The following is a 24,904-nucleotide window of genomic DNA, read 5'->3' on the forward strand; positions in this document are numbered from 1 at the left end:
AATATTGTTTTTCATAGGAACACCTAAGAAGACTATGCATTATTTCTGTAAGATGCTCTTATTTTTTTCTATTTGCTTCATGTTTCATTACCACAAAATTCTGCAAGTAAAATAGAGGTGACCTATAGTAGAAGTATGACACCCCTTTGCAATTGAAGGCAGTGTTGAAAGCAGCTAAATATTCATCAAATGGGAGAGTCTCCTTTCATAATAGTATCATTATACAGAAAGTAGTCACTTCGAAATCTAGGAAAAAGAGTTGAACTAGAAATGTTACGGCAGCAGATGAATACTGCCCAGTGCAAAACCTCTACTATAACTGAAGGATTTATTAAATACTTTGGGAGACAAAGCCCCATATTTTACAAATATCTTTTAAATAAATATAAGTAGAATTTTGATAGTATTCCACAAATAGTTTTAAACATCTTGGGTTTTAAACATCTTAACCTTTACTTTTGATTTTGTTTGTGATTGAACCTGGTTACATGTGGGGAAAATGTTGTGGAAAAGAATTTTAAAAAATTATGAACCAGTGGTAAAGCGGTATTTCATAGTAGGTTATATAGTCAGAATAAATTTGTGAAGTTTTTTTAGGTGTATGATTTTATATGTTCTCTTTGCTAAAGAACCATTATTTTACTTTTTCTGTCACTGGTCGTCTGCTGAGACACTAATTCTAGGTATTTGAAAATAAGGTGAATATAGTTTCAGTAATGCTTATATTTCTTGTTGTATCACACTTTTTAAATCAATCAAAAATCTATCCTGCTTATCCTAGTAGATTTTACTACTGTATGAGAAACAGTTGGAGACAGTATTTGTTGTTAAATTTTTTTGGTAAAGAAGCTAATTTTTAATTTTTAAAAAACTTTGATAATTATTATACTCAGTCTTGCAAACCTTTAATAATTGCTTTCCTTACTCCCAAAAAGCTACAGTAAAATATGTAAAATTAACGTACTGTATTTGTAAGTTTTTTACGAAAAAACTATTTTTCTTATTTCTTTATACTTTACCATATTGCATTTTAAAATCTGATTTTTATGATTACCATTTGAATTTTTGTTCAGTTGGCAAATATTTTATTGAAGAGCTATTTCTTGCATTTTTAAAAAAGTATGGTTAAAGATTTTTTATTAATGTACATGTCAATACTTGTCCTCAAGAAGTAGATATTTATAGAACAATAGAAGTAATACTTATACAAGTGAAATAGTTTTCTTCCAAATACTGTGACGTTAAAATTATTCTCAATAATCTTTGAAGTAGGCATGCACTTTAATATAAAATGAAATAACACACGTAGGTAGCTTTTCTGCTCTTTTTATAAATCCAGGTTTTTCCTTTACCAATTTCTTTTCTTTTTTAGGTACCTAGTTGATAGTCGCTGGTTCAAACAGTGGAAAAAATATGTTGGCTTTGACAGTTGGGACAAATATCAGATGGGAGATCAAAATGTATATCCTGGACCCATTGATAACTCTGGACTTCTCAAAGGTATTATTTCTTTCAGTCAAGTTGTAAATGTGTTCATTTCAATATGTTAGAGTCAATATATGTAATATAGAAGATGTTAATGTAAACAAATTGGTACATTAGAAATTTCTTTGTATTGTAGATTTGACCTAATGAACTCAGATTTTTCTGTCTAAATTAGTTATTACTCTATCATAACAAATTTTGTTTTTCTTTTATGTAATAAGGGTTTATTATTGTTTAAAACTTTAAATAAAGAATGTAAATTAGAAAATGCTATCTTACTATTTGGGGGAAATGCTGTGTTGTATATTGTTTTTCCTAATGGGCACATGATGTTTTTATTTAAGTTGGGGAGCACTGGTATATGTTTACATTCTTGGATTTTTGTATTAATCTTCTACAATCCTCACTACGGTTAGTTCTTCTATACCTCTCATTACGTTTAAAAAGAATAAAACGGAAGTATCCGAATTGCCATTTCTGGCCAAGAAGGGGTAACAGATTTATTTTCTATCTGAATGAACTAAAACTGTGACAAAATACATGAAACAGGTTCTCATAACATTGGATATCAGGCAACAAAGAACAGTGATTCCTGAGAGATGGGGAACAAATGAGGTGAGCCCTATGATTGCCTCAGCTTATTATATAGGGAGAGTTTCCAAAACATGGCACAGAAGTGGAAACCCATGCAGAGCCTGGCAGTCTTCCTGGAGTTGAGGACAGAGTTTGGAGCCCAGGGAGACGAAGGCTGCTAGAGTTTTCAAGGTAGAGTACCAGAGAGGAATGAGCAGCACGCAGAGAGAGAGACCTAGGGATTATCAGAAGGTCTCTTTCAAGTCTTCAGCTAGCTGACTGTTGATCAGTGCACGCTTGTGAGGAAGTTGCCTGAGGCCAGGGAAAGAAGCACTCAAAAGAATTAGAGGAAGAACCTTACAGCTCATGTGGGAGGGGCCAAGAGTAATGTGTTCACAGCAGCCAGAGTGAAAAACCGTATAATTCACAGGGTAGACAACTGAGAACAGTTTTGCCTCTGAGTAGGGCAAAATTAATCCTCTTGTCCTTCTAACTTGAAAGCATCAAACTCTTGCCAAGTAACTTCGCTGACTGTCAGAACAAAACACAAGAGTATTTACAGAAATACAAACATATCCATCATCCAATAAGATCAAATTTATAATGTTTTAGGTCCAATCAAATATTACATGGCATGCAGAGAAGCAGGAAAAAATAATGCAGAATGAGGAGAAATATCTGTTTTAAAATTTTTTTAAAGTGGATAAAAGGAACAAAGATGAATGAAACAAATACAAAAACAAATAACAAGATGGTAGATTTAAACTCAGCTCTCTGAGTAATCACATTAAGTGTAAACACTCCAATTAGAGGTAGAGACTATGAGATTGGGTTTAATAATAATACCCAACTATATACTGTATAAGAAACCCATTTCAAATGTAAAGATACAAATAGATTAAAAGTAAGAGAGTGAAAAATGTATGCTGTGTTGTGGTGAAGAATTCTAAGATTGACCTACAGTGACCCTCACTCTTGTATAATCATCTCCTGTTTGAGGATGGGTGGAATCTATGAACAGGATGAGGTATCATGAGCATGATTATTTATGTTATGTGACAAAAGGGAGACTATCCCAGTGATCTTAATCTAATCACATGTGCCCTTTAAAAGCAGTTTTCTGTGGCTGGTGGCTGAAAAAGTCAGAGATTCAAAGCATGAGAAGGATTCAGTGCATCGTTGCTTGTTTGAAAATGGAAGGAACCACATGAGAAGGAAGACAGGTATCCTCAAGGAAGAGAGATTGGCCTGGGGCCCACATAGCCAGCAAGAAATCAACCTCAGGGATGGATCTGACAAATCTGACAAAATGTGTGCAAGACCTGTACAATGAAAACTACAAGACATTGCTGAGAGAACTTAAAACCTAAAAAGAAATCATGTTAGTGGATCAGAAGGCTCAGTATTGTTGAATTCCCCACACTTAACCTATCGATTCAGCACAATCCCAAATCACACTTTTAAAAAATTGCAATAAAATTTATATACCATAAAATTAATCCTTTTAATTTTTTCAGAGGTTTTTAGGGTTTTAGGTTTATTCACACAGTTGTACAACCATCACCGACATCTAATTCCACATTTTCATCACCCCAGAAAGAAACTTCATACCAATTAGCAATTCACCCCCTATCCTCACTCAAAACCCTCAGCCCCAGGCAACCACAAATCTACTTTCTGTCTCTATGGATTTGCCTGTTGCGGACGTTTTATCTAAATGTTTGACTTTTCTCACTTAATAGTTTTCAAGTATTACCCACGTAGCTCAAATCAGTACTTCATCCCTTTTATGGATGAGTAATTTTCCATTGTATGGATATACCACATTTAATTTATCCATTCATAAATTGATGGACACTTGGGTTTTCTTTCAGTTCTGGCTGTGAACATTCCAGATTTTTAGGTAGATGTGTATTTTCATTTCTCTTGGGAATGTACTTATATACGGAATTAGTAGGTCACAAAGTAACTCTGTAACTATTTGAGGAACTATTAGAATGTTTTCCAAAATAGTTACATCATTTTACATTCCCAATATATGAGGGTTCCAATTTCTCCACATACTTGCCAACACCTATTATTTTTTATCCTTTTATTATAGCCATCCTATTGGATGTGAAGTGTTATTTCATTGCAATTTTAATTTCTATTTCCCTAGTGATTAATGATGTTAAATATCTGTGCTGCTTGTATATCTTTATTTTGAGAAATGTCTACTGAGATCCAGTGCCTATTTTTTAATTGGTTACTTGTCTTTTTTTGTTTTAAAGGTTGTTTACACATTCTCATACTCACCCTTTATCAGATATATTATTTCTGAAAATTATCTCCCATTCTGTGTGTCTTTTACTTTTTTAATGGTACCTTGAAGGACAAAAGTTTTTAATTTTGATGAAGTCAGTTTACCTATTTGTTTTCCTTTGGTTGCTTATGATTTTGGTGTCAGAAAACATCGCATAATCCAAGGTCATAAAAGACTTAATCTTATGTTTTCTTTTAAGAGTTTTATTGTGTTAGCTCTTAAATTTGTCTTTGATAAATTTTAAGTTAATATTGGCATATGGTGAGAGATAAAAATCAACCAAATAGATTAGAGAATCCAAAAGTAGATCTACACATATATAGTCAATTGATTTTAGACAAAGATGTAAGGAGGAATTCAGTGGAGAGGTTATAGTCTTAAACAAATGCTGCTTGTATCTGTTTGCAAAAACACTTGAATTTTGATCCATATCTGTCACCATGTACAAAATTAACTCAAAACAAATTATAGACCTAAATGTAAAAACAGTAACAAATATCAGCTATTCTTTTTTTTATTTCATGAGTGTTCCCCCCCTTAAAAATTTGTCCAGTAGATACAAATTACTGTGTAGATTCTGGTGCGAAATAAAATCATTTAGCCAAACACTTGAATTGTGGAAAGCAGAATAGAAGTCTTAATTTTAAACTCTTTTCTTTTTCTAAGTTTTCTTCGAGGCAGTTGGATACAGTGAAAGAAAATGGATGTTAGGGTAAATGGATTTGTGTTTGAATCTACCGTGTTTCCCCGAAAATAAGACCTAGCTGGACAATCAGCTCTAATGCATTTTTTGGAGCAAAAATTAATATAAGACCTGGTCTTATTAAGACCAGGTATAATATAATGTAATGTAATATAATATAATAATAATAATATAATATACCCGGTCTTATTTTACTATAAAATAAATAGTAATATTTATTTTACTTATTTTTTATAGTAAAATAAGACCGGGTATATTATAATACTGGGTCTTATATTAATTTTTGCTCCAAAAGACGCATTAGAGTTGATTGTCCTGCTAGGCCTTTTTTTTCAGGGAAACTAGTCTCTCCAATATTCTGTCTTTCTGACCGTGGGCAAGTTAATCACTACCTGAATGTATTTAACTAATAAAAGTAGAGATATCTACTTCATAATAGTGTTTTGAAAATCAATATCGAGATAACAGGTATTTTTTTTTTTATAACACCTTTTACTGTACCTTAAATTTTGTGTACGTGTGATTTGGGGCAAGTTATTCAATTTCCCTGATTATTATCTAATCTAAAATGGAGATACCTACCTATTTTATAGGACTGTCTTGGGGGTTGGCTCAAATAACATGGTTATCACTATATTATGTCTCAATAGCACGTTATCAGTACAGGGGCTTAGAATATTTAGTAAGTTTCTTTTACCTTCAGGGATTCTGAAAATATGTTGCAAATTATCAGTTTTCACCAAGAATTTAAAAATTAGAAGGTTTTAAAAAACAGCTTAAAAATTAATACTTACTTTGTTTCTGCTATTGAAGTCTGTGTTATGAAATTCAGAGACTTCTCACTTCTGTGTGAAACAGTTTCCTCAAAGTTTTAGTATGATTCTGAGACCATAGATTGAGCCTAGGTAGAATAAATAACTTTCTTTAATCCCTTCCATATTTTTCCTGCTTCTTAATTTATATTGTTATATCTAATAAGAATAGTATGTTCTCATTATTGAAATGCTACCAATATTTTGGTTCCCATTTTTGTTAATTTAGGATACACTCAGAATGAGAAAATCCCCCTTTATGTTGTATATAACTCGATAAACTATTTCTGTTTCTGTACTTTGGAAATTCAAGTAAAGGACCAGATAACAAATGAATCTCAGTTTAGGACTGTGATGTAGGTATAACTCAAGGTATGGCTTCTAGATTTCTTGCCTGTACACCAAATTTTTAGTTTAACCAGAATTTTGAAAATGGATCATTGAATTAGAACCACATCTAAGAAATGACTTCCACTTTCGATCTGTGGAGGAGTCTAGATCATGGGCCTTCTGGAGTAATAAGTTGGTTCACAAGATGCCCTTTTGTGATTTCCATCATGGTTTCCAGCCCCGAGTGCTTTGGAGTCATTGTGAAAGATTATTGATTTGTTTCTGAGCCTCCTACATCAGCTAATGCTAGATTGACCACTACTACCATGCAAGGGATCTCTGATACTCAACATATTTGGGAAACACTCTTCTTTCAGGTCCCTTGGCAAACAGTTACACCTTGTTATATTTTTAAGAGCCTAATAAAGGAAAAATTATGTTTTTAAACACTTTGGTTGGCTAATGCTAAACATTGGAACTTTTTAAAGCTACAGTTTATTTTGGAATATGTAGATTTAGATGTGAACCTCTTTAGTGCTTTCTTCAAAATTCATTTAAACATATAAATTAGTCTTCCAGGGTTTAAGTAATTTTTAATGTATATAACCAAAGTATTTAGGGATATGTACTATTGTTTCTTTTTATGTATTGAGTTTGTTTTTCCTTTTGCAGATGGTGATGCCCAATCACTTAAGGAACATCTTATTGATGAATTGGATTACATACTATTGCCAACTGAGGGCTGGAATAAACTTGTCAGCTGGTATACATTGATGGAAGGTCAGGAACCAATAGCACGAAAGGTACATATTAAGAATAACTGAATAAAAATATTTTTCTTGAACAATTCACATTTTATTGTTAATCTTATAATGACTTGTAAAGCCTTGTCAGTGATCTTTCAGAAAAAGGCTATCAGATGTTACTTCCTGATACTATATAATAACAAGAACAACTAACACATATAGAGGGTTTACTATGTGCCAGCCGCTATTACAAGCACATAACAGTAGTCCCTCCTTATCCATGGCTTCGCTTTACAGGGTTTTGTTTACTCGCAGGCAACCATGATCCAAAAATATTAAATGGAAAAATTTAAGAAATAAATAATTGAAAAGTTTTAAATTGTATGCCATTCTAAGTAGTGTAAAGAAATCTCACACTATCTCACTCTGTCCTGCCTGGGACATGAATCATCCCTTTGTCCATTGTATCCACGCTGTACATGCTACCTGCTCATTAGTCACTTGGTAGCCGTCTCAGTCATCAGATTGGTAATCAGAGAGAGAGAGAGAAAGATAGAGAGAGAGAAACCACATTCACATAATGTTTATTCCAGTATGTTGTTAAAATTCTTCTGTTTTATATTGGTTATTGTTGTTAATCTGTTGTGGAGCCTAAATTATAAACTTTTCCTTAGGTATGTATGTATTATATATGTATAGGAAAACACATAGTATATACAGGTTCGGTATTATTCGTGGTTTCAGGCATATACTGGGGGTCCTGGAATGTATCTCCTTATGGATAAAAGGGGACTGCTTTATATATTATTAACTAAATTAATCCTCACAGAAAACCCTATTAGCTAAGTATTATTGTTTCCATTATAGATGAGGAAATGAGGGCAGAAGTTGAGAGGTTCAGGGCCTTTTAGAAAGTCACATCAGTTTACAAACTAAGGTAGTCTGACTCTGTTTTCTTAACCACTGTACAGCACTGCTCTTTTGATAAAACATTTAGAAAATAATGAAGAAACTACAAGTTGATGAAATGTCTTGCAACATAATTTTTTAAAAAAATTTGAAAATACAGATACTGCTCTTCCCTGATTTTAAAGTTTTACAATTATAGTCTGGAAGCATTAAAAGTGACCGATTTTCTTTGCTTCTGGAACTAAAAAGTCATTTATGAAAGTGAGGGTATTGCTGTAGAATACCAAATGCTTATAGTAGATCTGCCACTTATACTAAGTGTTTGACCATGTATTTGGGTATGGAAGGGAGTCGGGGAAAGATTGGGGGGAGAACCAGAATCTCTGGTGTAATTATTTATTTGGTTGTTTTCCCACACAGAAACAATTAAAAAGGTGAATTATGTAACAAGGGTATAAACCTCTAGTAGACCATATTTTTATTTATTTGGAACTCATGCTACAAAGTTGCTATATTAACAATTTGTATTTGTCTGTCTATGGTTAGGTTAGAATTGAATCTTGTTTTCTAAATGAATGTGCCTTTGATTTAGTTTAGTGCCTTAATTTCACTTAGTCTTTTCTTGTAGCCATTTCAAAATTAGGATTCCTGTGTTCTAAGAACTCTAGCCTTATATGTTTAAAATGACCTATCGTTTTATCTCTATTGCTGGAGAATTGAGTGTTTTGACCATTTGAAGAGTAATTAGCTATAAAACTATAAAAACTTTATTTCTGGGATAAAGGAAAATGTATGTCTGAAATATCCTCAAATGTGTTAAACTGAATTACTTTATATGATAATGTAAATTATACACTTTCAATAATACAATTTTTTTCTTAATAAATGTAGCACATTATACAAGTCTTTATTATGGGTAAATAGATTAACCAACAACTTCATTCACATCACTTTTTGAAAGAGGCCTTGTAGGCATTGCTTGAAATCTGTGTCTGAAAAGCAAAAAAAAAAGAAAAAGAATTCTGAATACTTCACAGAGGTAGAAAGAAAAAAGCTTAACAAGTCTGCTAGGAGGCCATACATTTATTTTTAAAAAGGTGGTTGGAATTGACTCAACTTGTAAAATAATTTTCAAACTTTAATGTGCATAAAATTACCCTGAGTTTTTATTAAAATGTGTCTTCCTCCAAAATTAAATCAGTAAATCTAGGAATTTCCATATATACTATGTTCCACATGACTCTGATGCTAATGGAACTCAGTTCAAAAATGGACTGACCTTTTAGGGTCTGAAGCCAAACTTTGAATTTTACTAACCTCTCATCGCGTTAAGGAATCTAGGGTTGGTAATACCCCTAGCTGTGATGCAGAAAGAAGTTAATCATCTTCCTGGGCCTCAAATCGTCTCTAAAATGTTTCACTTGTAGTATTTGCCATTCAATTAAAAAACAAATGAGCAGGAAATAAAATGGAAACAAAATCTAAGAAAAATAATGGACAATAGAAACAAAATGATGAGGAACCCAGATAATGGAGTTATCAGACAAAGATTATAAAATATTGTGCTTATTATGTTCAAAACTATAAAAGACAGTTGAAAAGAACAACAGACCTGTAAAGAACCAAATATAATTCTAAAACTGAACAATAATATGAAAAAATTAAGAATTAAGGACTTAATATTTGGATTAAAAACCAGGCTAATCAGAACCAAAGAGAGAATTTGTAAACTAAATAATAACATCAGTAGAAAATGCACAGACTAAAGTTTAGAGAAACTAAAGAATCGAAAATACAGAAAAAAGCAAAGGGACACATGGAATACAGTAAATAAGTTTAACATCCATATAAGTGGACTCTTAGGAGGCGAGTAAAGACAGAAGGGGGTAGAAATGATGATACTAGAGGTAATAGCTGAGAATTTTCCAAAACCGATGAAAGGTACTCTTCTACAGACTCAAGAAATGCTATGAATCCCAAGCTGAAAAAATATAAACAAAACTATACCCAATAAGTCTGTTGAAAAGCAAAGGCAAAAAGATATTCCTTATGGTAGCCAGAAAAAAGATGTATTACCTTCAAAGTAAGGATATGACAAAGAAATAATTTCTCAAGAGAAATTAAAGTAAAAAAAAAAAAATCTTCAACACTCTGAAGGAAAATAACTGCTAACCTGGAATTCTATGACCAAGGAAAGGATCCTTCAGAAAAAGCCTTTTGCAGATAAATAAATTGATAGAATATGTTACCAGATAGAATATGTTACTAAAGGAAATAACAAAATAGTCTGCAGAATGGAAGAAAAATTACTTCATATGGAAGCTTGGAGAGATAGGAAAAAATGTAGACTGACAAAAGTGAATATTGTGAATAAATCTTGAAATTTATTTCTGTTTAAAATTACTGTTTAAAATAGTAATTTCTTACAGGGATGAAAATATGTATAAAATTAGAGTATATAACAATATTAGCATGTAAGTTAATATAGTAGCTTCCAAGATAACCCCCAGTGATCTCTGCCCCCTCATATCCACATCCTTGGGTAGTCCCCTTCTACATTGTACCGAGGTCTCGGTATTGCATTGGTCTCTGTGACCAGTAATATAAAGCACAAGTCATGGCATATCACTTTCAAGATTCGATTTTAGGGTGAAGGGGATTAAAAGGAAAAAACTTAAGTTATAAAGTAAATAAGTAATGGAAATGCAATGTATAGCATGGTGACTATAGTTAATAATACTGTATTGCATATTTGAAAGTTGCTAAGAATAGATCTGAAAAGTTCTTATAACAAGAAAAAAATTTTGTTAACTATTCATGGTGACAAATGTTTAGTAGACCTATTGTGGTAATCATTTTTCAGTAAGTACAAATATTAAATCATTATGTTTTATACCTGAAACTAACAATCATATATGTCAATAATATTTAAAAAGAAAAGAATAGATTATCCTGGGTGCATACCGCTTTAGCTTGCTCATTTCTCAGTCTGGAAAATTCAACTGCATACTCAGACGGACTATGGGGGTGCTCACATGGTAAGGAACTGAGATCACTGACCAAGAGAGGAACAGAGGCCAGCTAACAAACATGAGTGAGCTTGGAAGTGAAACCCTCCAGTCTTATTCAAGTTTCCAAATAGTTGAAGCCCAGCCCACAGATTAACAACAATCTCATAAAAGACTCCAAACCAGAACAACCCAGCTAAGTTGCTTCAGATTCTTGACCGTCACAAACTGTGTGAGATGTTCGCTTTGTGAAGCTGCTAAGTTTTGGGGTAATTTGTTTTGCAGCAATAGATAGCTAATACAGATTTTGGTACCTGGAAGTAGTATGCTGCCATAATAACTTGAAATGTAGTAGAGGTTTTAGAATTGGGCAGTGGATAGAAGCTGTAAGAACTTTTAAGGGTAATAATGAAAGCCTAAAGAGCCTTGAATAAATTGGAAGTAGAATTTTAGACTTTGAAGAGGCTGCCAGTGAGTACAGAAAGGAAAGTGAGGAAAATCCTATTGGAACCTAGAAGAAAATGGTCTTTGTTATAAAGTGGCAGAAAGTTTAGCAATGCATCAATTCCAGTAAACTGAAAGGTAAAAAATTATATCTAATGAACTGAATGAGCTGCCAAAATGTTGAAAATACTACCTTGTTTCTTCTAGTAATGCTGTAGTCAGATGTAAGAAGAGAAGGAGAAGCTAAAGAAAGGACTGTTAAAAAGGAGCCAAGAATTGATAGTTTTGAAGATTCCTAGCGTCTAGAGCTGACAACGCTAAAACTAAGAGATGTTTCTGAGCAAAGATCAAACTCAAGGCACTCTCAGGAAAGCATGGTCTAATGTTGAAGCCTAAGATGTGATTGTAAAATTCACTATTAAGACCTCAGAAAAGTCAATGGTATTACCTCACAATTGTGTTGAAACAAAAGGGCCTTTAAAGAACATGTGATGGAAATGCAAATCAAAACCATAATGGAATACCACCTCACATCTGTTTGGAGAGGATGTGGAGAAAAGGGAACCCTGGCACACTGCTAGTGGGAATGTAAACTGGTACAACCACTATAGAAAACAATATGGAGTTTCCTCAAAAAGTTAAGAATAGAGGTACCATATTACCCAACAATCCGTCTTATGGATATCTACCTGAAAAATTTGAAAACATTTATTTGTAAAGATATATTTACCCCCTATGTTCATTGCATCATTATTTATGGTAACCAAGACATGGAAATAACCGAAGTGTCCTTTGATGGGTGATGACTAGACAAAGGAGATGTGGTACATACATACTACGGGATAACTAACTACTTAGCCCTAAGAAAGGATGAAATACTGCCATTTGCACCAATATGGATGGATCTTGAAAGTATCATACTAAGTGAAATAAGTCAGATGGAAAAGGACAAGAACCATATGATTTCACTCATATGTGGAATATAAAACAGCAACAAACGAACAACCCAAACAAACAGACAACAGTATGAAGGTTACCAGAGGGGAAGAGTGGGGGAGGATGAAAAGGGTAAAGGGGGTCAAATATGTGGTGTCAGAGGGAGACTAGACTAGGAGATGAGCACACAATGCAATATATAGATGATAAAACTTTTTGTACTTGAAAAATGTAATTTTATTAACCAATATCACCTCAATAAATTTAATTTTTTTTAAATTGCTTATAATAAAGTCATTAAGTATTGGTAAAAACAAAAATGAAAACCATATCTTTTAAGTCTGTTTTAATCTATAATTTCCTTCCCACCTATTCTCCCACCTTGAATTTTATTAAGTAAACTGGATTGCTTGATTGACAGAGAAATAAAAATTTCAGACTGTAATTCACACCTCCTTTCAACATGTGGCTTCTAAGAACAATAGAGCTTCTAAGAAGCCTAAGGGCGTTGCCCCTCAGCATAAACTCACGTTAGAGAGGATTTAACTAGAGGACATTTGTGTGTGTGACTTTTGACTAATGGAATGAACTCCAGCGAGATCCACTGGAGACCTACAATGTTTTCAAGAACTACTGCCATCTTGGACTGCAAAAACAATGTAAAATGAAAGAGGCATTTGACCTTCCAGACTTCTACAAGCAGGAATCAGACTAAGAATTCACTCAATTGCAAATGTGCTTTCATGCATGTGCTTTCATGGAAAAAAAATGACTCCGAAAGCAAAGCCAAGTGTTAGTTATGAAGAGTTGATTTCAGGCAAGGACAGAAGTGAGCCCTAATCAAGGATTTTCCAGTATTTGCACAGGTGGATTTCAGAATGTCTGCGGGCCATTGACTCCTTTTTACTTTCTCTTCGCCTCCTTTTTAACAGGAATATCTTAAAGATTCTCTTCTACATGTCCCACCAGTTTATCTTGGGTGTTACGTGGGACAGAAAACTTACCTCTTAGTTCACAGGCCTATAAATGAAGGGGAACTATACTCAAGTTACTTAAGGCACCCTCATCTGCATCAGGATCAGATACAGGTGACAAGTTTCTGACCTTTGAGTTGATGCTACAATGGGATGAAACTAGTGGGAGCCTTTGTAGGGGTTGAGAGTATTTTGTATCTTTCAGGGAGGAACGGTGACTTACTGGGGGCCAGAGGGTGGACTGTGGTAGCCAGCCTCAAAGTTCCCCCCCGGTGATCGCCACCACCTGGTATTCACACTATAGTGTAATCTCCCATGGTTGGAGTGTGTGACCAGTAACGTATAGCAGAAGTGATAGTGTGTCAATTCTGAGATTAATTTATAAATATACGGGTTCTTCTAACTTGTGAGTGCTCTCCTGCTCTCTCTCTCTCTCAGATCAATCACTCTACATGAAGCAATATGCCATGCAGGCAGCCTATGGGGAAACTTACATAATGAGGAACTAAAGTCTCTGTCCACAACTGGAGAGGAACTGAGGCCTGCCGACAGCCACATGAGTGAGCTAGGAAGCAGATTGGAACATGATTAGCCACCACGACCTAACTGATATGCGTAGCACTTAGTGCAGAAGACAAATTTGTATTCTAAAATTGTCTAATATTTTCAACTGATAATAACAATACAATGTAAAAAGGTGACTAAAGCAATTCTTAGAAGGAATTTTACAGTTTAAATGCATATATTGGAAAAGAAGAAAGTCTGAAAATTAGTTGTCTCAAGAAGAGAAGAAAAGGAAATTAAGCCTAATCGTGAAAGAATAACGTACGGTAGACATTAATAAAATAGAAAAAAACAGACACTAAATGAAAAAGTTTATTCATTGTAAAAACAGTGAAATTAGACAAGTGAAATGAAGATGAGGCCTGGCAAGACTGATCAAGAATAAGAGAATAGGCACAAACAACCTATATTAGAAATGAAAAAGGGACATAGAGCTTAAAGACTTTTTTAAAAGATTATTTTTTGAACAGCTTTATGTAATTGAAAATTTAGCTGAAATGGACAAATGTCTAGAAAAATACAACTTAATGTTGAAACAATGAAAAATAGAATATCTGAATTGCACTATGTGGTTAAAGAAATAGAATCACTAAATGAACACCTTCCCACAAAGAAAACTGCAGGTGCAGGAGGCTTCACCAGTATAGTCACCCAAATAGTTAAGGAAGCAGTATACCAATCTTATGCAAACTCTTCCAGAAAGTAGAATATTGCCCAACTTTTTTTGTGAGGTTAACATAAACATGACACAAAACCCTAAAGGACATTACAAAAATGAAAACTTGCAGGCTAGTCTTACTCATAAACATAGATACTTAATTCCTAAGTATAATATTAGCAAGCCAAATCCAGCAGTATGTAAAAAGGACAATTAAAAAAAATGGCTAAGCTGGATTTTTTTCCAATGCAATTTTGATTTAACTTTGAAAATTACTTACAATTTTCTTCTCAACTGAGTAATGAAGAAAAGTAATCTCAACAGATGCAGAAAAAGCATTTAATACAACTTCAATATCCATGTATGATTTTTTTAAACTCTTAAAAATAAAAAGCTAGCAATAGAAATATAATGCAAATATACTTAATAGGTAAAATATTCAGAGCTCTCCCTGTCAGATCAGGGACAAGACAAGGGTAACTGTATTAAAAGTTTTAGCCAGTATGGTAATGCAAGGGAAAGAATTAAAAGAATAAGTGTTGAAAAGAAGAAATAAAATTGTAATATTTTAGGAGACATAATTGTGTATGTTGAAAATTCTAAAAGTTGTACTGATGAACAATTAGAAGTAATAATTAAATTTAGCAAGGTAGCTGGATATAAAATCAATATATGAAAACCAATTATATAGCAGCAGCAAATAAAGTTGAATTTTAAAATAATATTTATAACAGATCAAAGTACTTAGGAATAAACCAACAAAAACTGCTTTTCTACACTGAAAATTGCAAAACATTACTTAGCAAAACTGAAAAAAACCTAATGAATTTGTGGCCGTAGGGGTCACCAAACTTTTCCGTGTGAAGGGCCAGATAGTAAATATTTTCAACTTTGTGGGCCAAAATGATCTCTGTGGAAACTACTATCTGTGCCATTTTGGATGCAAAAGCAGACATAGATAATACATAAATGAAGTGGCATGATCGTGTTCTAGTAAAATGTTATTTACAAAAATAGATAGTGAATCAGATTTAGCTTAATGATCATAGTTCTAGGCACTGATTAATTTATAGCTACCAACATTACACAAAGAGAGGAGTAGTAACTGGATATTATTTACATCTTGTTTAGAATATACCTCACCATCTATGAAGTAATCTTAATAAAAACTGCAAAAATAAAAAAGATAGATGGTGAACTTTTCAGTTAAAATACACTTAAGAGACTTTATCAGTCATTTACAATGTTTGAGTTTTATTTGGATCCTGATTCAAACAATGCATTAAAAATGAGACACAGACATTTTGAATATCGACTGGATAATTGATATTATGGAGCTCATTTTAATTATTTTAGCTGTGTGAGTGGTATTATGGTTATGTTTAAGTCCTTGTTTTTGAAGAAATATATCCTGACGTATTTGTGGATGGAATATCACGGTGTGAGATTAATTTGTTGCACATTTAACACCTATGATTTCATAGACGTGTTGTACATCTCTGTCCATCTACTTGTTCGTGACTCCAGGGACTAGTAGGTCTAACTCACTGGTTATTCCTAGCACATAGTAGGTGCTCAGTAAGTGCTGCAAAAATGAATGTACTCAAAAATAGTAAATGTGCCATTAGGCCCAGTGTTATTAAATTGTTGTGGAGTACCAGATTTCTTTAGAAATTACTTTCTGTTTCCAAAGGGGGACCAGTAGGCAGTTGGAATGAAGTAAAGTTTCTTTGAAACTTTCGTACGCTGCTGTAAGAGTAGACTGAATTAGGTTTGTCAAATATATTTCATGATTTTATACAAAATGCTCTCTAACATTTACAGCAAAATGAACAAGTAGAAATTATATTTACTTTAATTCAGCATAAACTTGTATTTCCCTCACTAGCTTAGTAAAGAGACTTTACCTTCAATGTGGCTTGGAATTAATGGAAATATTTTTATATAGCCACGAGTCTTAAATTTTGAATAAGGAGCGAGATTTCATCTTGTGCTTACTCCTTATTGATAAATAATATAACAACATTATAATTCACTTATAAAAAACATTTTAACTATGAACTCTAATTCTGAAACATTACTATTTTTGAATATTCACCTTCCAGTCTTGTTTCAAGTGTATATTTTAATGATTATAATAATTAGGTAAGTATGACTTTATACTGTTTTTTATAAGCCTGTTTCTTCCAGTGACAGTTTTTATAGCCATCATTTTAAATGATTATTTTCAGTGCGAACATTTTTACTGAATGTAGGTGACTACATAACAAATATAAAGGAGATGTTGCAGAAACAAATAATTTACATACAACCATAATAACAGTAATACATAAGTATTTTTCTCTGTTCTGGTGCTATTATATTCAGGCTTTAATCATTCATATATATGGTTCTTTCAGATAAAAATAGTTGGAGGACAAGCATATTTTCTTTAAAAGAACTGCTTTTTAATACACTACTCTTGGAAGTAGTAAAATATCTTATAAATATATTAATAGTATTCTAAGTAGTGATGATGAGGGTTTTAGCAATGATACGATGTTGTTAGAGAGAAGGAAAAATGATGAGGAGAATTCTGAATCCCAGTAAAGTGTGGACTTTGAAATAATCTTGATGTTTTACTTTCATTGTTTACAATGACTTCCTGACATTTAAATCACCAGGTTCTTTCTAGGTAAATAACTGTTAATGTTATGAAAATTGTCTTTAAAAAAAAAAACAAACTACACTTATTTAGAAAATACATACCTCAATATAAATCACAGTGAGGAATTTTCACATTTTTTTGTTATTTTATCCTGTTTTTTTTATCCCATTACCTGATCTATTGTTGGTCATTCCATTTTTTTCCCCCATAAAAATTAGGCCTGTAGCTAGTTCAGTTTTAGCAACTCATCAGTGATTAGTAGCTGTCTTAATATAATATTATTTTGGAATTCTTACTTAGATATTGAGTCCCAGAGCAGAAAATTTTGATTGATAAAAACATTTGATTCCTAGTTTTTCTACTCAAATATAGCTACAAGCAGTTTTACAAAATTAAATGATATGGTATCTTTTGCTACATTGTTAACCTCAAAGTAAATAAACATAAAAAAATAAAACAGAATATTGTTAAGAGACAATTTATATATTAGTTTGAAAATGAATTAAGTTAATTAATGGAAGGAGTTGTGACAGGCTGTTTTAGAAATGCAGTAGGAGAATGTGCATGACAAAGTGTCATAGAAATTAGTGTTAGATTGCACATTCAATGCTAGATAAACTACATTTGAATTTTTTGAGCTAAAACAATTCCCTACAAGTGAAAGAGAAATGTTTAAGTCCCTTGCTAAACTGATGCTAAGCTTGTGAGTACAGCAGTTATTTGGAGCCCTCCCTTTTTCCATATTTGTCTAATGTATCACATATCAGGCTGATTACTATTTTCAGCAACAGTATTCATGACTGAAATCCTACAGTTAACCTTTAGAAGATCAAAAGGAAATATACTTATTAAAAAGGTGACCCTACTACATACATATTTTCTCTTTTTCTGCTTTGTTGCTTGCATGTTTAGCAGAGTTTTTTCTGTTTTTCATTTGTTGCATAAATTAAGTGCGCATGTAAAGGTCATACAAAGTCATCTTAGGGTGGAAAACTAACATATCAGTTACAAGGCATAGCTGAGTACTTTGGCAGCAGTAATTTGGTGTTATTTTAAAATACTTATTTTAACGTACAGAGTGATATAGCTGTTGCTAACTGAAATTGTGTAAAACTTAAAAGTTTTTAAGGGTTTTCTGCTTGAGATCAAGTACTAAAAGCTATTAAGTATGTCTCTATCTTTAATCAGAGCTGTATTTAAACATTTTGAGTAAACTTTCTTGTCATATAAACTGAATGTATTCATTATGTACTTACGTATCTTCACAGATCAGTAGAATACCTTTCCAAACTGTCTGTTACTGTTTAATATTATGATTATTTATAATCTGTTAAATAATAAATTTTCCAAAAATGTTTCTTGCTTTTTCAAATATCCAATACCTTTTATTTTATGTTGATAGATTTTAATAGCTGTTGTTTTTCATTGGAGATGTGTGTTTTTTCCTGAAGCTTTTTTAGAGGAATGTATTCTACTAGAGATGGTGAAATATATTGAGCTATAGCTGACACTGATTTGTTTTGATTTTTAGGTGGTTGAACAGGGTATGTTTGTAAAGCACTGCAAAGTAGAAGTATATCTCACAGAATTGAAGCTCTGTGAAAATGGAAACATGAACAATGTTGTAACTCGAAGATTTAGCAAAGCCGACACGATAGGTAATGCAAGACCCTCTCTATGTTAAGCCATTGCTATTAGAAGTTTAATTATAATTCTATTTGTTATATGCTACTAGAATGATAACCATTTTAAGGGTTTATACTTAAACATAGATTTCCAAGCTCAATGCAATATATTTTAGCATAGAGTTGAATTATTTATTGTTTGCAAATCTACATTATTAGATGATTTTAATATTTGTGCCATTTTTTAAAAAATCAAAGTTACTGTTTTGTTTGTTACATGAATATAAAATAGAACTTTAAAAACTTGCTTAAATAAAACTTTTGTCAGGTAATGTAATAATAATAATGTTTCCCCTTCTTAGCATGGAAAGTGACAATTGTTTATTTCCTTTTTTCCCTTAGTTCGTTCTTTGGATTATAAATACAGTCTAAGTAGCTGTCAGGCTTAGCATTATTATGACACATTGTTGTTTTTAATGAGTAAATTAGGGAATTATAGTCTCAAATATAAGTGTACTTAACTCCTTTTATTTATGTGTCTACATATCTATATACATTCATATATTTGCACATACAAATGTACACTAAAATATATGTAAATCTTTTCATTCCATTTTAATTTAAGATCCACAACGTATTGAATAAAAGATTTTTTAAGTAAGTGATTAGAAATTTAATAACAAAATTACAGTTCTTTTTGATAAAAACAGCTTAAAATAAAAATTATAAAAGGCAGTTATTTTCAAATAAAGTTATTGGAAAACAAGATCAATAGTAATTTGATCTTTGTTGGAAAATGTAAATGGACAATTGAGGACATGACAACACAGAACAAAGCAAGGAAGAGTGATTAGCACATTTATGAATTATGCCATTATATAGCTTTCCTTGTTGAAATGGATCATTAAGTATACTTTGATTAAAAGTAAATAAAAGTATCTCTGAATTTCGTAAGTCATTCGACTTTCACCACTTACCCATTTCACAGCAGGAAAATGCTTTTAACCTACATTTTTCATAAAATAGTACCATTCTTCAGTACTCAATGCTTGGTTAATCCTAATGTTTTCACCAAATAAAATGTTATATATGAATTTTTTGTTTTCACCCTCTTTATTTAGCTAGAACATTAAGTTAGAGATGATGCAACTTCAGTAAACTCATAGTCATCTTTCTCAAATGAATGCTTAAAATGTTAGGAATTCCATATATAAATACCATTATAAGAATATTATTATGAATAAATTACTTAACTTTTGAACTTCTAGATTTGTGGAGCATATTCAGGAAAATAAAACATTTCTATATACTAAAAACTGAAAGTTTTCAATATAATACAGTAGTGTCCCCTTATCAGTGGGTCATATGGTCCATGACCCCTGAGTGGATACCTGAAACCACAGGTAGTACCAAAGCCTGTATACCATGTTTCCCTAAAAGTAAGACTTACCCCAAAAATAAGCCCCAGTTAAGATTGTTAGCCAGACGAACGCATTTAGTACATTATGATGATGTTCCAGAAGATGACATGACTGTATTTGAATAAATGTAGATTGTTGTACATGGAAAAAATAAGACGTCTCCTGAAAATAAGCCCTCATGTCTTTGGAGCAAAAGATAATATAAGACCTCGTCTTATTTTTGGGGAAATACGGTGTAAGACCCAGTCTTATTTTCGGGGCACACGGTATATACTCTGTATATACTGTCGTGTTTTTCCCTATACACACAGACCTGTGGTAAAGTTTCATTTATCAGTTAGGCACAATAAGGTATTAACAACAATAACTAATAATAAAATAGAACAATTATAACAATATACTGTAATAAAAGTTATGTGAATGTGGTCTCTCTCAAAATATTTTATTGTACTATGTTCACCTTTTCACTTAAAGGAAGTACTTTATGGCTCCTCTTTGGTGTATCCAAATTGCCAGCATCTTACTCTTGTACTTCGGAGCCATTATTAAGTACAGTAAGGGTTACTTGAACATGAGCACTGCACTACAGGAACAGTTAATCTGATAACGAAGACAGCTACTAAGTGAGTACCAGGCCGGCAGCATATACAGCATGGATGTGCTGGACAAAGGGATGATTCACATCCCAGAAAGGACAGATCGGACAGCACGAGTTTTCATCGCACTACTCAGAACACTTGCAACTTAAAATTCATGAACTGCATATTTCTGGAATTTTCCATTTAGTATTTCAGACTGCAATTGACTGTGGGTAACTGAAACTACAGAAAGCAAAACCACAGAAAAGGGGGGACTACTGTATATAAAATTATATTACTCATGATATTAAAATGTGCACAATAAGAATCTACACGTCTGTCCAAGAAAGATAGTCTATTGAAATTATTTCTGATACTAGTCTCTGAAATGTTCAGCCAACTGGAATATAAATGAGAAGCTACCTCTTAAAAGACTTGATACAGATAATGTTTTTTAGTTATTTTTAAAGTTTAATATTTTCTCTCCTTACCTCATTTCTATAGGGAAATTATATATAAATATGAGACAATCAGAAATCGTATTTTAGAATTAGTTCACCAAATTGTTGTTTAAAACTCAAAGGAAGATCAGCAATTGGTTTAATTTCTGAATTTGAAATGAGCATTATGGAGTTCTCACATTAAGTTCTAAGTAAGAATTTGTCAAGGTGATATGTAATTTGTAACGAATCTCTGCTTCAAAAAGTTTATGATTTTAAAAAGCATAAATTTTAATCAACATATTTTAATTTACTAGTACTTTTTACTTAATTTTTAAAATTTATTGGGGTGACAATGGTTAGTAAGTTTATCTATATAAGCTTTCAAGTGTACATTTTTATAATACATCATCTATATATTGCATTGTGTGTTCACCACCCAGAGTCAGTTCTCCTTCCATCACCATATATTTGGTTCCCTTTTCCCTCTTTTACCACCTCCCTCCCCCCTTTCCCTCTGGTAACCACTAAACTGTTGTCTGTGTCTCTGAGGTTTTGTTTGTCTTATTTGTTGCTTTCAGTTTTATATCCACATATGAATGAAGTCATATGATTCTCGACTTTTTCTGTCTGACTTATTTCGCTTAGCATGATAATCTCAAGATCCATCCATGTTGTCACAAATGGTAGTATTTCATCTTTTCTTATGACCGAGTAATATTCCATTATGTGTATGTACCACATCTTCTTTATCCAATCATCAATCGAAGGACACTTTGGTTGTTTCTATGTCTTGGCCATTGGGAATAATACTGCAATGAACATAGGGGTACATACATCTTTATAGATAAATGTTTTCAGAATTTTGGGGTAGATACCCAGGAGAGGAATTGCTGGGTTGTATAGTAATTCTATATTTAATTTTTTGAGGAATCTCCATATTGTTTTCCATGGTGGCTATACCAGTTTACATTCCCACCAGCAGTGTATGAGGGTTCCTTTTTCTCCATAGTCTCTCCAACACTTGTTATTACTTGCCTTGTTGATAATAGCCATTCTAACAGGTGTGAAGTGGTATTTCAGTGTGGTTTTGATTTGTATTTCAGTAATAGCTAGTGCAGTTGAGCATTTTTTCATACATCTGTGGACCATTTATTTGTCTTCTTGGGAGAAGAGTCTGTTCAGGCCCTCTGCCCATTTTTTAATTGAATTGGGTTTTTTTGTTTTTGAATTGTATGAGTTCTTTATTTATTTTGCATATTTGCCCCTTATCAAAGGTGGTGTTTGCAGAAATCTCCCATTCGGTTTGCTTCTTTGTTTTGTTGATTTTTTTTTTTTGCTGTGGAGAAGCTTTTTAGTTTGGTATCACTTATTTTTACTTTTACTTCCCTTGCCTTTGAGGTCAAAATCATAAAATCTTCTCTGATCCCAAGGTTCATAAGTTTAGTACCTATGCTTTCTTCTGTGCAGTTCATTGTTTCAGGTCTTATGTTTAGATCTTTGATCCATTTTGAGTTAATTTTGGTATATGTTGACTGATAGCATCTAGTTTCATTCTTTTACAAGTGGCTTTACAATTTTCTCGGCACCATTTATTAAAGAGGCTTTCTTTTCTCCATTGTATGTTTTTGGCTCCTTGTCAAAAATTATCTGATCCCATAAATGTGAGTTTATTTCGGGTTTTCAATTCTATTCCGTTCGTAGGTATATCTGTTTTTTTGCTGATACCATATATTGAATATTTTGACTATTGTCGCTTTGTAGTATAAATTGAAGTCAAGAAGTGTGATACCTCCAGCCTTGTTCTTTTTTCCTTTGGATTTCTTGGCTATTTGGGGTCTTTTGTGATTCCATATAAATCTGATAATTTTTTGTTCTATTTTTTGAAAAAATGCCATTGGGATTTTGATGGGGATTGCATTAAATCTGTATATTGCTTTGGGTAATATGGCCATTTTTACTGTGCTGATTCTTCCAATCCATGAGCACGGCATGTCTTTTGTCTTCTTCAATTTCTTTTAATAATGTTGTATAAACATTAGTTTAAAAAGCTACGTAGATTGGATATATGGCTTAAAATTAAATTTTTGTATAATTAAGTTTTTTTATTTTGTTAGAGCTGTGTTTTCAAACTGTGTTGTCTATACTTTGTTAGTCATTAATCAGTTTTAAGAGTAAAAAGGATGAAATAGAAAATATTACAGTAGAAAATATCATATGTGTATGTGCATACTAGGTCACAGTTTCTTCCTGTAAGTCTTAGTTTTAAAAGTTTGAAAGTATATATTAGAGCAAGTTTGCTTTGTAAGCAAAGTTTGGAAAAATTAAAATTAAACATGTCAGGAATTTTAGACTTAACGGTTATAGTTACAGTAGTTAGCAGTTATTGAATATTTACTATGTTTTAGGCACTTTACAGAAATTTTCTTATTAAAATCCAACAACTCTATATCCTCTTCTTATAGGTGATAAAGCTGAGGTTTACAAAGGTTATATAACCTACCTAGGTTCACTCTGATACAAGTGATAGAGCCAGTATTTTAACTCTGTAACCAGGGATTTCATACCAGTTTCATATCATAATTGCTGCCTTACACTATCTGTGCAAATGTTAATTGGGCTGATTTTTTTCTTCTAAAATAAGTGAATTCTAAACAATAAAAAATTTAGATAAAAAGAAAGGAAATGTGGGATGTATATGTTTTCCTTGTGGTCTTTTGAAAAATACTGATTAAATGATTATCAAAATAGCTAGTATGTACATGAAATATAGCTATATGAATTATAAATAGAATTGAGAAATAGAAGTATCTGTTTTCTTTTTTTACCAAATTAGTAATGTCTTACTTTTTCAGCTAGTACTACCTACATTGATTTATAATAAAAATGATAGTAGCCATAGGTAGGACCTAAATAATTTAGAGCCCAAACCACATTTACAGCCTAAAGCCCAAATACTTTGCCTTTGAATATTTTTCTTCCCAAATTGATATATTTGGGTATTGAACATGTTCCAATGCGAAAGACAAACAAAATTTGGTTTTATTTTTTCTTTAAGGATAACACTAAAAAATTATTTTTTTGTAATAAAACTTCTTGGAAAATGCTTTATGTTTATAAATTTATTAATAGAATTGCTTAATTTTGTTATCAAATGTTCCTACTAAAGATTTTTGTCACAATAATTTTATTTCTATTATCTGTATTAATATTTTTCTATCTCTGTATGCTTTTCATTAACTGCTTAAAGGAGTCTGCTTAATATGTGGAAAAATATATGCATGCTCTCAATGCCGTGGTATTCTCAACTCCAATGATCCTGATCTGCACCCAACCTCAGCCACCAGTTCCCAAAGACTGTCATTTTCTATAACTGCACTTGCCAAATCTCAATCTGAGCATCCTGCTTTCTGACTTCCACTTCCTCTGCTGCCATTTTCTCTTGAGCCCACTGCGTCAGACATTCAAGCCTACATTCCCTTGGCACTGCTTCTGTGATGGTCTCTAGTTACTTCTATATTGGCAAATCCAATGGTAACATCGAAGTCTTCCATTTTCTTAATCTGCAAGGAAAAAATTAACATTTTATTCACTTTTCCACCTAGAAATACTTTCTCTTTACATGTCTTCCAGGGCAAAAGTTCTTGCTATCTACATCTTCTCAGAGTTTGAATACTTTCTGCATATTGTTGTCTTTAACTTTTATGTCTTCTATCCAAAACTCTCCTTTAATTCCAGTGTTAACCATT

The 24,904-nt window shown here is 32.4% G+C and overlaps 1 protein-coding gene across 5 annotated transcripts in view; it reads left to right on the top strand.

The window, feature by feature from the left end:
• Positions 1-24,904, top strand: part of USP15 (ubiquitin specific peptidase 15) — a 113,944-nt gene that overhangs the window by 20,197 nt on the left and 68,843 nt on the right. For 4 of the 5 annotated variants that reach the window (XM_033116953.1, XM_033116957.1, XM_033116956.1 and 1 more), the window contains exons 2-4: positions 1,373-1,500; positions 6,878-7,008; positions 18,623-18,749. In XM_033116953.1, coding sequence (XP_032972844.1) covers positions 1,373-1,500; positions 6,878-7,008; positions 18,623-18,749 — 386 coding nt within the window. Of the gene's footprint in view, positions 1-1,372; positions 1,501-6,877; positions 7,009-13,660; positions 13,901-18,622; positions 18,750-24,904 lie in introns of those variants that run through there. The other variant, XM_033116958.1, reaches the window with a different exon arrangement.

Source organism: Rhinolophus ferrumequinum, chromosome 10 (genome assembly GCF_004115265.2).
Source record: "Rhinolophus ferrumequinum isolate MPI-CBG mRhiFer1 chromosome 10, mRhiFer1_v1.p, whole genome shotgun sequence".
Lineage (NCBI taxonomy): Eukaryota > Metazoa > Chordata > Mammalia > Chiroptera > Rhinolophidae > Rhinolophus > Rhinolophus ferrumequinum.